The sequence below is a fragment of the Myotis brandtii genome, unplaced genomic scaffold (genome assembly GCF_000412655.1).
Source record: "Myotis brandtii unplaced genomic scaffold, ASM41265v1 scaffold197, whole genome shotgun sequence".
Lineage (NCBI taxonomy): Eukaryota > Metazoa > Chordata > Mammalia > Chiroptera > Vespertilionidae > Myotis > Myotis brandtii.
In genome coordinates this window covers 1,981,114-1,994,255 of record NW_005357346.1, presented here as the reverse complement: position 1 = coordinate 1,994,255, position 13,142 = coordinate 1,981,114, and the positions used below count along the sequence as shown (strand labels likewise).

The 13,142-nt window shown below is 36.6% G+C and overlaps 1 protein-coding gene across 4 annotated transcripts in view; it reads left to right on the top strand.

The window, feature by feature from the left end:
• The window catches only part of PPP2R5A (protein phosphatase 2, regulatory subunit B', alpha), a 69,203-nt gene that overhangs the window by 32,357 nt on the left and 23,704 nt on the right, over positions 1-13,142 (top strand). For 2 of the 4 annotated variants that reach the window (XM_005865167.2, XM_014538794.1), the window contains exons 2-4: positions 2,977-3,173; positions 6,147-6,248; positions 11,672-11,764. In XM_005865167.2, the coding sequence (XP_005865229.1) occupies positions 2,977-3,173; positions 6,147-6,248; positions 11,672-11,764 (392 nt within the window). The remainder of the gene's footprint in view (positions 1-2,976; positions 3,174-6,146; positions 6,249-11,671; positions 11,765-13,142) is intronic. The other 2 variants (XM_014538796.1, XM_014538797.1) reach the window with 2 other exon arrangements.

Sequence of the window (13,142 nt, the reverse complement as noted above, 5' to 3'; positions counted from 1 at the left end):
ATGTAGCAAAGGGCCATTATTGAATTTGGAACAGAGAGTGTTATACAAGTCCTTTGTAAGTGTGGAACTACCACAGGGACATTTCTGGCATAGCCACAAATGGACTGCAGCAAATTTAAAAAATTTTAAGAATCTTTATGTCTTTACTTCAGAAGTCATGTGCATTTTGTCATTCTTTATAATATTCACATCTGTTTTATTGTAAAAATTGTTTTAAGTTATTATTGAGTAAATTGACCAATCAAGATGGGTTTAGGATATCTAACCTGCTACATTTTAGCAGTACCTTATCTAAATCAGCTTTTTAAAAAATTCTCACCCGATGACAGGTACACTGATATTTAGAGAGAGGAGAAGAGAGAGAGGGGAGGAGGGAGAAGAAGGAGGAGAGAGAGAGAAACATTGATATGAGAAATAAACATTGATCAGTTGCCTCCCTTATACACCCACAACCCAGGTGTGTGCCTTGACTGGGAATCAAACCCTTGACCTTTCAGTGTACAGGGCAGCACTCCAACCAACTGAGCTACACCAGCCAGGGTTTTAAGTCAACTTTTTAAGAACAGCAAATTGAATATAGTTGCACAGTAATTTCACTAGCTTTCTATCCCCCAAGAATTTAAAAAGCATAGTCATATGCCCTGGCCAGTGTGCCTCGGTTGGGTGGTTGGGTGTCCTCCCCTGCATCGAGAAGTCCCCGGTTCCACTCCTGGTCAGGACACATGTTTGGGTTGCAGACTTGATCCCCAGGAGGCAGCCAATCAATATTTCTCCCTCTCCCTTCCTCTTTCTCCAAAATCAATAGAAACATAAAAAGCATAGGCACCCTTGGTTACATTACCATTTTAATGATGAGTCCTACCAGTATCTTATATAAAGTAGGTACTGGTCTTGAATGAAGGAATAGTTTCTTATATCATGAGCTAAATATTAGTATTGAAGTATATGATTTTTAAAAATGTAATATCAGTTCAATAAATTTAAATTAATTGAAAGTCCTTATTTACAGACTTGAAAGTTTGGAATTAAAGTTTTATTATTATTTTTGAATGTTGGAAACAAAAGGATTTAATAGGTTACAATCAAATCAACATAATGTGCCCATATTTTTGTAATAAGTTGAAGATAAAACAATCAACATTTATTGAATGCCTATTTTGTGCCAGATAACTGTGCTAGATGCAAGATAGAGGGAGGTTGGGGAGGGAGAGATAAAGATAACACTTGTTTCCTGTCTTTAAGGGCCTCATATTTTCTAGGAGTGTTACACATGTAAAATATAATTGCCACAAAAAACTATCTACACTAATAAAAGAGAAACATGGTAATTGGCGTACGACCGCTACCCTTTTCATTTCTTCTCCTTCCTCGGGGAGGCCAGTTCTCCAAACCCTAACTGTTGAAGACAATGGAACGATCACTACAGGGAGAGGGAAGGAAGAAAGAGTGACTCAGTAGTGTTATATCCAGTCAAGGTATGATGTAAGAAATTTAACAGAATGAAGAAACTTAGAATATATAGTATCCAAATCCTCCTGAGGAAGGGGTGTGCAGGTGTGATAAACTACTGTGTCATATCAACAAAGAATTCAGCATTGGAGAAGCTGTGGCAAAAGGACTGACAGGGAGCAATGAGTCCATTTAAAGAGTATCCACTAAACAACCATGGCCATTATGGTGAAGAAACAGTAACACTCATATAGGGGGTGGGGCCAGCCTGCCAACCTCCTGCAGCCCCTCCCACCAGCCAGCTCCACCCCCGATCGCCCCCACCACCACCAATCAGGGGCGGGGCCTGCCAGCCATTCGCCCGGGGCTCCTCCCCCCAGGCGACCTGGCCCTGATTTGGGCCATGATTGGGACGGGCCCACCGGCCAACTTCTTCCCGTCTCCTCCTCCTGACAGGCTAGGCCCCACTCGGCCGATTGGGGCTGGGCCAGCCAGACCCCACCCATGCACGAATTCTTGCACTGGGCCTCTAGTAAATACTAAAATAGAGATATGCACCTATGATACATTTGGGTAAAAGTGGAGTAACCAACCAATTTAGCTTTAGTGCCATAGAGAAAGCTTTTGAGAGGGGAATATGCATATGAGGAAACTTAATAAATGGAGAGAGTTCCTATAGTGGGAATGTGGGAAAAGGTCATTCAAGATAGAGGAAAAAGTAAAATTGTCAGGAAATTTCCAGGAGTATGGTTTACCCAAAGTGAAGTTGCATGCTAGAAAGTGTCAAGAGATGACTTGACAGTAGACAGCTGCATTTTGTATATGATCTTCAGAAGTTTGAGCTTCATTCTGTAATTTGTGGAAGATACTTGAAAAATACTGAGTATGATCAGATTGATTCTTATTTTAGCAAGCTTTTAGCTTTTGAGGTAGTTGAGCGAATAAATCAGGAGTTGTAGTGGTTATGGCACCAGGCAAGAGGAGCAGTTAGGATATTATTCCTGTAATCTAGATGAGAGATGATGACAATCATTAAAATGGCAGTGCAAATGACAAGAAAAGGATAGATTCCAGATATATAATAGATACAGAATCAATAGCATTTAATGCTTGATTGTGGGTAGTGAGCATGAAGGAAGAGTCCAGTATAAATCCCATTTTTTGGAATGAATGTTGGGATTAAATGGGAAATTTTCTCACTAGAATTTTGGAAAAAGTTTTATGTATGTGAATAGTTTCTACAAAATGAATAAGCATATAAAGGTAACTTCTGAGTAGGTTCTTTTTTTTTTCTTTTATTGCCTAAAGTTTTACATGTCTCCTTTTTCCTCAATTGACACCCCGCCCCCAGCCATTCCCACCCCAGGCAAGCCCCCTGTGTCCATTGGTTATGTGAATATGCATGCATACAAGTCTTTGGTTGCTCCCTAACCCCCTCCCTCCCCTACCATTTGTCTTTAGATCCATCTATTCTTGTTCATCAACTGAGTAGGTTATTTCTAAGTTTTTCTTTATTTTTGTTTATAGATGCCACTTCAAATGAACAACAAGAACTCTTCTGTCAGAAGTTGCAACAGTGTTGTGTACTGTTTGATTTCATGGACTCTGTTTCAGACTTGAAGAGCAAAGAAATTAAGAGAGCAACACTGAATGAACTGGTTGAGTATGTTTCAACTAATCGTGGTGTAATTGTTGAATCAGCGTATTCTGATATAGTAAAAATGGTAAGCCTCTAGACTTATGTTCCTCAGATTTATATAAATTCAAGTAAGATCTGAGGTGTAAATGTGAATTAATAAGTCTTATTTAAGTGTACAATAATTGCTTTGCTCAATAGATAGTCCATTTGAAAGATTATTCATTCATTCCAATAATGCTGACATTGCTTATAATAGTTGGGGAATTCAATAGCCACAATGGCTGGTGGCTACCATACTGGGTAATGCAGATGTAGAGGTTAGGAGAAAGATATAGGCTCAAGATTATACAGATAGTTAGATAATTAATGTTATGGGGCTTATAGTCACTGAGAGAGAAAGTCTAAAGCAGCGGTTCTCAACCTGTGGGTCGCGACCATCAGAAAACACATATAGCATATCAGATATTTACATTACGATTCATAGCAGTAGCAAAATTACAGTTATGAAGTAGCAACGAAAATAATTTTATGGTTGGGGGTCACCACAACATGAGGAACTAACTGTATTAAAGGGTCACAGCATTAGGAAGGTTGAGAACCACTGGAAGGGAGAAGAGAAGCCCAATGGAAAACTATGGGGCTCTCCACATTTCAGTGGTGGATAAAGGAGTCAGGCCTAAAAAAAAATTCTTATTTAGGACATTTTTTAATACAATATTTTTAGTTTCTATAACACTTGAATTTTAATCAAAACTCAGGATAAGAAGTTAAATAATATAAATGTTTAAAATATCTGATGTGAAAAATACTGCCAACTTTGTTAAAGCAAGATTGCTTAGGATACTATTTATTGATAATTCAACCTTATTCTCCATCAGACAATAGACATTTGTTTAGAATTTGTGATTTTTGTATGCATACTAACAAAATACAGAAAAATCAGTTAAAATAATTAGAGTCACTGAGTACATAATTTAAGCTTAAATGTCTCCAGAGTATAGAATTTTTTATATAGCAAGTATAACTTATAGTTGCCTTCATTTCCTTCCCCTTTCCTACTATATGTTCTGGGGGAAGAGCAAAATGTGTAGGAAAGTTAAATCTCACCCTGATATACTAATTGGTTTTCTTTATCACATTGTACTAAGACCAGTTAAAAGGACTTAGGGCATTTTGGTGGATTTGTGTGTGTTTTTTAAATGAATAAAAGCCTTACATTTCTTTTTAAAAATATATATCTTGTTGATTTTTTTACAGAGAGGAAGGGAGAGGGATAGAGAGTTAGAAACATCGATGAGAGAGAAACATCAAGGAGAGCTGCCTCCTGCACAACCTCTACTGGGGATGTGCCCACAACCAAGGTACATGCCCTTGACCGGAATCGAACCTGGGACCCCAGTCCACAGGCCGACACTCTATCCACTGAGCCAAACTGGTTAGGGCCCTTAAATTTTTTTAAAAAGATTAGCTATAGAGCCCTGGCAGGTTTGGCTTAGTGGATAGAGCATCGGCCTGCGGACTGAAAGGTCAAGGGCATGTACCTTGGTTGCGGGCACATCCCCAGGAGGAGGTGTGCAGAAGGCAGCTGATCGATGTTTCTCTCTCATTGATGTTTCTAACTCTCTATCCCTCTCCCTTCCTCTCTGTAAAAAATCAATAAAATGTTTTTGTGTTTTTTTTTTAAAAAAAGCTTAACTATGGAGAGAACATTAATTAAAATGAAGTTGGCTTTCTAAACTCCCAAAGACAGTAAAAGGTGATAGTTTGGGAATATAAATAGTAAATATTGATAGCCTCTTGTTTTGTTTTGTTTTTTATTTTGTGTTTATTGCTTAAAAACATTTTCAGGGAGAAAAGCAATATTCCCACCAATATTTCCCCTGATTTCAAATGGTTTGTATTCAGGAATTTTGAAAGTCCTGGTAAAGATACTTTATTTATCTATATGAGGTTGTTGACTTAGATATTATTGAAAGTAGTCAAATATTTGAGTCAAATGATTCTGGAATTGCTATAAACTAATAAATTTTGGGATTTAATTTTTTTTGCCCATGTAAAAAAGTGTGTGTGGAGGGGGTGTGTGTATGTCTTTTTCTAAGTCTATGATTATAGTAATTGACTGTTAGCAGTTTTTTTGGCTTACCATAGATGCCACTTCATAAGATGGTTGGAAATTTGCTTGTACCACCAAATACTCTTTGTTTCATCCTCTATTCCCCAAATAGTTTATCTCAAATAGTTTATCTCAATACTATGGTCTTAAATGTTGACTAACCATTTGGTCTGTTAGTTTGTTCATTCTTTAAATAATTGTGAGTTGGAACCACAATCTACCCTTTGCTAGAGAAAAAGGATATATAGTTTACCTTGGTACTGAGACAGACAATGTGAAAGATGAAATTATAAATACTGTATTTCATTGATGTGAAATGAAAACTCTCAAATCACATTCTGATTTCAGAGATTAATTTTTTAAAAGGTCTGAGTAGATGAAATACAGTAAATTAAATCATCATGAGGTATTATAAACTATGTCTATAATAGTAGTGAAGACATTCTACCACCTCCTTCCTCTTTTTTAGTGTGTGTGGTATATATATATATGAATGGAAATATTTTACCAAACTCTTTGGGTTATAGGGTAAGGAAATGGCTGGGTTAGAATATGGGGGGAGTTGTGGAAAGGTGAAGAGAATCAAGTTAAGGATAGGTAGAGTTAAGAACTCTATGCATTCCCCCCAAACTTCCTTCTCCTGACCAACTTTTTTAAAAGCAAAACTTGGAAAGAACAATTTGTAATTTAAGGAAGAGGAATCCAGAGGTAATCTGTAATCTTCCATAGTTTGGCATCTGAAGAATAGTTTGCATAGAGAAAAGAGAAAAACAAATACAGTACCTGACTTCATATTTTGAAGCGGTTTCTAGCTTTTTGAACTAAGCTTATAGCCACAACTTAACTTTTTTCTTAAATAAAGTTATCTTAAGAACATTTAATTTTGCATTGTTGAGTTCAATTACACAACAAAGAACATAAATCTAAATTTATTTTTCTTTACAGATCAGTGCAAATATCTTCCGTACTCTTCCTCCAAGTGATAATCCAGATTTTGATCCAGAGGAGGATGAACCCACACTTGAGGCTTCTTGGCCTCACATACAAGTATGGAACATAATTATGTATTGACAGTTTTTATATTTATTATATTCTGCTGAAATCATGGCGCGCTCTCTCTCTGTCTCTCTCTCTGATCAGAGTGTCTAAGTTTTTTAACCTTATTTTCTTTTCCCAAAATACTGCTTTTTACTTTTTAAAATTGTGATAAGATATACTTAACAGCCCTAGCCGGTTTGTCTCAGTGGATGGAGTGTCGGCCTGCAGACCATAGGGTCTTGGGTTTGATTCAGTCAAAGGCGGCATGTACCTTGGTTGCAGGCTCCTCCACGGCCAGCAGGGGCTCAGGACTTGTGCAGGAGGCAACCAATCGATGTTTTTCTCACATAGATGTTTCTCTCTTGTCTTTCCCTCTCTTTGATCTCTCCCTAAAAAAAAAAAATCAGTGGAAAAAAATAACCTCGGTGAGGATTTACCAACAAGGAAAGAAAGGATCAGGAATGGCATCCTGGAAAAAGCAGTGTCTCTAACTGGACCTTGGAATATAGGCAGGATTTTACCAAGAAGAGAGAAAGGCATCTCAGGAATTCTGTGCAGAGGCAGGGCAGTGGACAGGGTCTTTGGAAAAGGTGAGTTGCCTGTTCTGCCTGGAACGGAGCTTCCTCAAATGTCTGTGTGCTCAGAACCACTTCACTTGGAAGGCTTGTTGAAACAGGTAGCTGGGCAACATATTTGCAAGGTTAATCAGTGTTGTAGCAGGCATCAGCATATAACTTTTAATGGCTGAATATACTCCATTCATTTATCCATTAATCACTTGATAGACATTAGGGTGGTTTCTACTTTTTTGGCTATTGAGATTAGACCTGTTAAGAACATTCATGTACAAGTTTTTGCTTTAACATTTGTTGCCCATAGTTTTGATACGTTGTGTTTTTTGTTTCATTCATCTCAAAATATTTTTCTAATTTCCCTTGTGATTTCTTTTTTGACTCATTAGTTAATTTGGGATGTGTTTAATTTCTACAGATTTGTGGCTCCCACATTTGTTATTGATTTCTAATTTTATTCTATTGTGGTTGGATAATAAATATAATTTGAGTGTTTTCAATCCTTTTGAATTTAGAGGCTTGTTTTATGGCAGAGCAGTCTATCCTGGAGTATGTTTCATGTGTGCTTCAGAAGAATGTGTATTCTGTTGCTGTTGGGTGGAGTATCCTATAGAAATGTTAGCTCTTGTTTGTTTATGATGTTATTCAAGTCTTCTATTTCCCTGTTGATCTTCTGTTTAGTTCTATCCATTATTGAAAGTGAGATATTGAAGTCTCTAACTATTGTTGTTAACTCATCTATTTCTACCTTCAGTCCTATTAGTTTTTGCTTTATGTATTTCTGGGGCCATATTGTTAGCTACATATATTTATAGTTGTTACATCTTTCTCAATGGGTGGCTTTTATCATTATAACTTTAGTAAGAGGTTCTGTGTTTATTTTGTCTGATATTAGTATGGCCATTCAATTCTCCTTTGGCTACTGTTTGCATGATACATCTTTTCCATTCTTTTACTTTTAATCTGATTGTTTCTTTGAATCTAAATTGTGTTTCTTATAAACAGCATGTGGTTGGATCACGGTTTTTAAAAAAATCAATTTTGACAATATGTCATTTGACTGGAATATTTAATACATTTTCATGTAATGTAATTACAGATAGGGTAGGATTTGCATCTTCCATTTTGTCATTTCCTATATGTCTTACATTTTTTTTGTCCCTTTACTCCTCCTCCATTACTGCCTTTTATAATAAATAGGTATTTTCTACGGTACTATTTTAATTGCCATGTTTCTTTATAGTTTTTTATTTATTACCTTAGGGATTGAAATTAGCATCTTAAAACAATCTAGTTTGGTTGAATACTAGTTCGGTAATGCTCAAAACTTTGGTCCAGCCGAAACCGGTTTGGCTCAGTGGATAGAGCATCGGCCTGCGGACTGAGGGGTCCCAGGTTCGATTCCGGTCAGGGGCATGTGCCTGGGTTGCGGGCATGTCCCCAGTGGGAGATGTGCAGGAGGCGGCTGATCGATGTTTCTCTCTCATCGATGTTTCTAACTCTCTATCTCTCTCCCTTCCTCTCTGTAAAAAATCAATAAAATATTTAAGAAAAAAAACAAACAAACAAACTTTGGTCCAATATACCTTCATTGCCATCCCACTCCTTTGTGGGACTATTGTCAGAAAAATTAGCTCTTTATACATTATACTAGAGCCCAGTGCACAAATTTGTGCATGGGTGGGGTCTAGCTGGCCCACCCCGATTGGGGCCAATCGGGCTGGGCCGGCTGGGGAGAGGGACCCACCCCCTGGTCAAACGCCCGGTCAAGGGGACAATTTGAAAAATTAAGGTATTTTTATCTGCCTATGGAAATTAATAGTGGAAATTCAGCCAAATAAACAGTATGCTTTCTATTTCACTGATATGGTTTGAGATATTAAATAAATTTTCTGAAACTAATAGTTCTTAACATTTTAGGAGGTGGTGAATTGCTTTCAGAATAAGATTTTTATAAGTTGAGTTTTCTCCCCAAACAAATACACAGATACACATGTAAGAAATTTACATTCATTCATGATCCCTTGACTTACATGCTCTGCTCTAATTACATATATATATATGTAATTTAAAATCTTTCTAGTAACTAAAATTTGGTATACAGTTCTAAAATTTGGCCATTAGATGGTTAGGAACTCAGAAACTACTGAATAAGCTGATTTATAGATTTGTCAGTATATTGTTGCTACATCATTACTTAATTGTCTTTTTTTAGAGTGGAATATTAAAACTGCTCTGATAAATGGGAATATGGAGAGTTGCAGCACTGAAGAAATTTGTTCAAGGAAAGTTTCTTTCCTTGTTGTTGTTCATGTACTTCGAATCAATTCACCAAAATTTTGTCTTATACTAAAAGTTTACATTTTACATTTAACTTATTAAATCCTTGATGCTAGAAATTAATTTGACAGGACAAAAAACAAACGTTAAATTATGAGAGAATAAGCACATGTAATTTCAAAACCTTTCAAATTTCTGTTCCTCTAGTCCTTTTCATGAATTTCCTAAAAATGTACTAATTTTCAGTTTACTAGTATCTCTTTACTTTTTCACACTGTAATGGAAATGCTAATGAGCAATGGAAGAATGGAATAAACAAAAGAAGGGACAGAAGAAATGTCATTTTAGTAGTTGGAGATTAGTCGTATCTTATAGTATTTCATGATTATTAATGAGCAACAGTTTTTCCCCCTAAGTATTATTGCTTTATATATTTTTGTATTTTTTAAAAAATATATTTCATTGATTTTTTACAGAGAGGAAGGGAGAGAGATAGAGAGTTAGAAACATCGATGAGAGAGAAACATCGATCAGCTGCCTCCTGCACATCTCCTACTAGGGATGTGCCCGCAACCCAGGTACATGCCCTTGACCGGAATCAAACCTGGGACCTTTCAGTCCGAAGGCCGATGCTCTATCCACTGAGCCAAACCAGTTTCGGCTATTGCTTTATATTTATTGAGGACCAACAAGAGTAGTTTTCTGCCCTGGCCTGTGTGGTTCAGTTGGTTGAGCGTAGTCCCATGCACCAAGAGGTTGCTGGTTGGATTCCCAGTCATGGCACATGCCAGGCTGTGGGCTCGATCTCCAGTAGGTGGCATGCAGGAGGCAGCTTATCAATTGATGTTTCTCTCTCAAATGAAAAAAACACATACTCTTAAAAAAAAAAAAAAAGTAATTTTCTGTATACCTTTTAGATCAGGGGTGAACCTTTTTTCTGCCAAAGGCCATTTGGATCATTCAAGGGTTATACAAAATTATCAATTAAAAAATTAGCCTGCTATATTTGGTCAGACATTTAATTACGTCACCCCTAATGCCTCAGCAGGGCCAGACCAAATGATTCTGTGGGCCGGATGTTCCCCACTCCCGTTTTAGATAATTAGGGAGGCTTGCCTGCTGTATTGGCCTGGAATACAGGCAGATTGTGCATTATTTTTCATTATTTTTATCACTACTTTAGTGGCACAGACATGTGGCCTAAATGTTTATTGAATGACTATTTTTACTTTGGGATCAAATCCTTTTTTTTTTATTTTTAGGGTGCCAGATTGATATATAGTTTAATAGCTAATAAGTTGAGGTACATTTTGGGCTATACTTCTGCCTTTCATAGCTGTTAGATTACAACAACAAAAAACTTTAGTGTATTTGCCTTTCTCCTTGAAAGATAGAGTAGGTGTAATGGAGGCAAGTTGACTGAATAGTATTTTTCTGATTTGTGGCAGCAAGTGAACATTTGCTATTACTTTTTAAAATATATATATTTTTATTGATTTCAGAGAGGAAGAGAAGGGAGAGAGATAGAAACATCAGTGATGAGACAGAATCATCGATCGGCTGCCTCCTGCACACCCCCCCGCTAGGGATCAAGCCTGCAAACCAGGCATGTGCCCTGACCGGGAATCGAACTGTGACCTCCTATGAAAATAGGTCAGTGCTCAACCACTGAGCCACACTGGTCGGGCTTGCTGTTACTTTTAAGATCCTGGCACTTTTTAAGTAGAAGGCCTGATGTAACTTCTAATTTACTCACTGTGGTGAACAGACATTCCTTCCTGAGCTCTGTATTTCTATAATTTGGTTCATTATTTCCCAAGTGTGGATAAGGTATGCTGGTTTCAATTTAACTCTTTTCCCCCTACTATAGTTTTAAATAAAGACCTGAAAAAAAAATTTTTTAAAATATTTTTTTATTGATTTTTTCCAGAGAGTAAGGGAGAGGGATAGAGAGCTAGAAACATCGATGAGAGAGAAACATCGATCAGCTGCCTCCTGCACACCCCCTACTGGGGATGCACCCACAACCAAGGTACATGCCCCCGACCGGAATCGAACCCAGGACCTTTCAGTCCGCAGGCAGACGCTCTATCCACTGAGCCAAACCAGTTAGGGCAGACCTGAAAATTTTTTATTTTACTTTATTGTTATTCATACACTGCCCCTTATAATCCTGTTTATTCTTATCTGGATGGAGTTTTTTATTCTGTATTTAACAAACTCTGGAGATTAAATTGAGGTAGTTTAGTGGTCCACTGGAGAAAATATTTTCCCAGTGAATATGGGCTGAAAAGTAGTCTTCTTAATTAAATATTTAATAGGCACCATGTTTATTTTCTAGCTCCTGTAATTTAACATTTCGATGAGTGATGTAAAGCAATAAACAATTCTCAAAATTTACAGCTTATGAGACCAAATTGTGTATATTTAGTTTTAAAAAACTGTTACAACTTATTTCTTTTCTAATGAGATCTGAAATTTCCCTACTTGTTGGTAAGGGAGGTGTGTTTTTGGTATGACATTAACTTAGGGTAATATTTTTTGGCATCATCTTAACTTTTATTTGATTTTCTCTCATAGTTGGTGTATGAATTCTTCTTAAGATTTTTGGAAAGCCCTGATTTCCAGCCTAGCATTGCAAAGCGATACATTGATCAGAAATTTGTACAACAGGTAAGGCATTCTTATGTCTTAATGATTTATTAAGTTGTGATTAAAATAAAATAGTCTTTCAAAACTTTAATAGTTTATTTCAATTTTAACAGCACTTACTATTCTTGCCAATTAGGATAAAAATTAAGTAGCTTTGAGAATGCAAGAGTATTTTAAAGAGAAAGGATTAACTTCAAACGAAGTCAATCAAATTAACCTATCCAATCCTAGATTCCCGGTTATTTTGTAAAGATCAGAAAAGCAAGCCTTTCTGTGACACCTAACTGAGAAAATTTGGTATGACAATTATACACCTTTTAATTTTAAGCCTTTGAACTTGAACTTGACATGTTTCAAGCATTGTGATGTTGAAATGACAGGGGAAAATGGAAATGAGGTCATTTTTAGCAATTGGGCCGTTAGACTACTTTCCCGTCATAAAAGCATCAATTACCTTTCCCTGTTCCTTTCCCCTTTCCTCCTTGGGCATTCTAGTCATCCAATTCCTAAACCACAGATAAAATAGGACCTTTAAGAAGAAAAGGAGTAAAGTTAAACATATGTGATACCTTCTTTCTTTATATAAATTGGTTATTAGTTGTTCTTTTTGGAACCTACATCCTCAAAATTAATTTCTCAAAATGTGATCATTTTTATTTTCAAAATCTTTTTTAACAATATAAAGGCCTCTTTTTAACTATGTAGAATTGGCTGGCCCTAGACAAAATTGTGAGGTAGACCAAATTTTTCTCTTTTGAAATACTTGTAGGTATGTAAGTATCAGGAATTTGAGTTATTTGCATTTTAAAGAAAGATAAGATGGATAAAAGGGAATCAATGAACTCACTGCTGAGGCTAGGATTAAAATTATTACAAGAACCCTTCCTACCCTCTCCCACCATGTGTATTCCCTATGATAAAGATTCTGTAAACAAGAGTTACACATATTTGGAGTTCATTTTTGGTTATTTATAACTATCCCTGACCTTCATATAAAGTATTCTAACTAATTGCTGTGAATATATTGATAAACAAAGAACTTTGTCAAGAATATGTCCTTCAGCCATTTAAGTAGCTCTTCATGAATAGTGAAAAAATATTAGGTGTGTGTTAACAAGTAAAATGTCTCTTTCATTCACAAGTAAAAATCAGATTAAATGAAACTGTTATTTTGGTGATTGCAATTGAATGCATATTTATCTTCTTTTGTAGCTCTTTTGTGCTACAGAAAGAATCTGTCTAATCTAATAATAGACAAACATGGTAATTGACTGTACCTTCGCTACGCCTCCCATTGGCTAATCAGCATGATATGCAAATTAACTGCCAACAAAGATGGCGGCTAATTTGCATACTGCAGGCAGGGCGGGTCAGCACCATCCCCCCTGCCCCGCCGCCA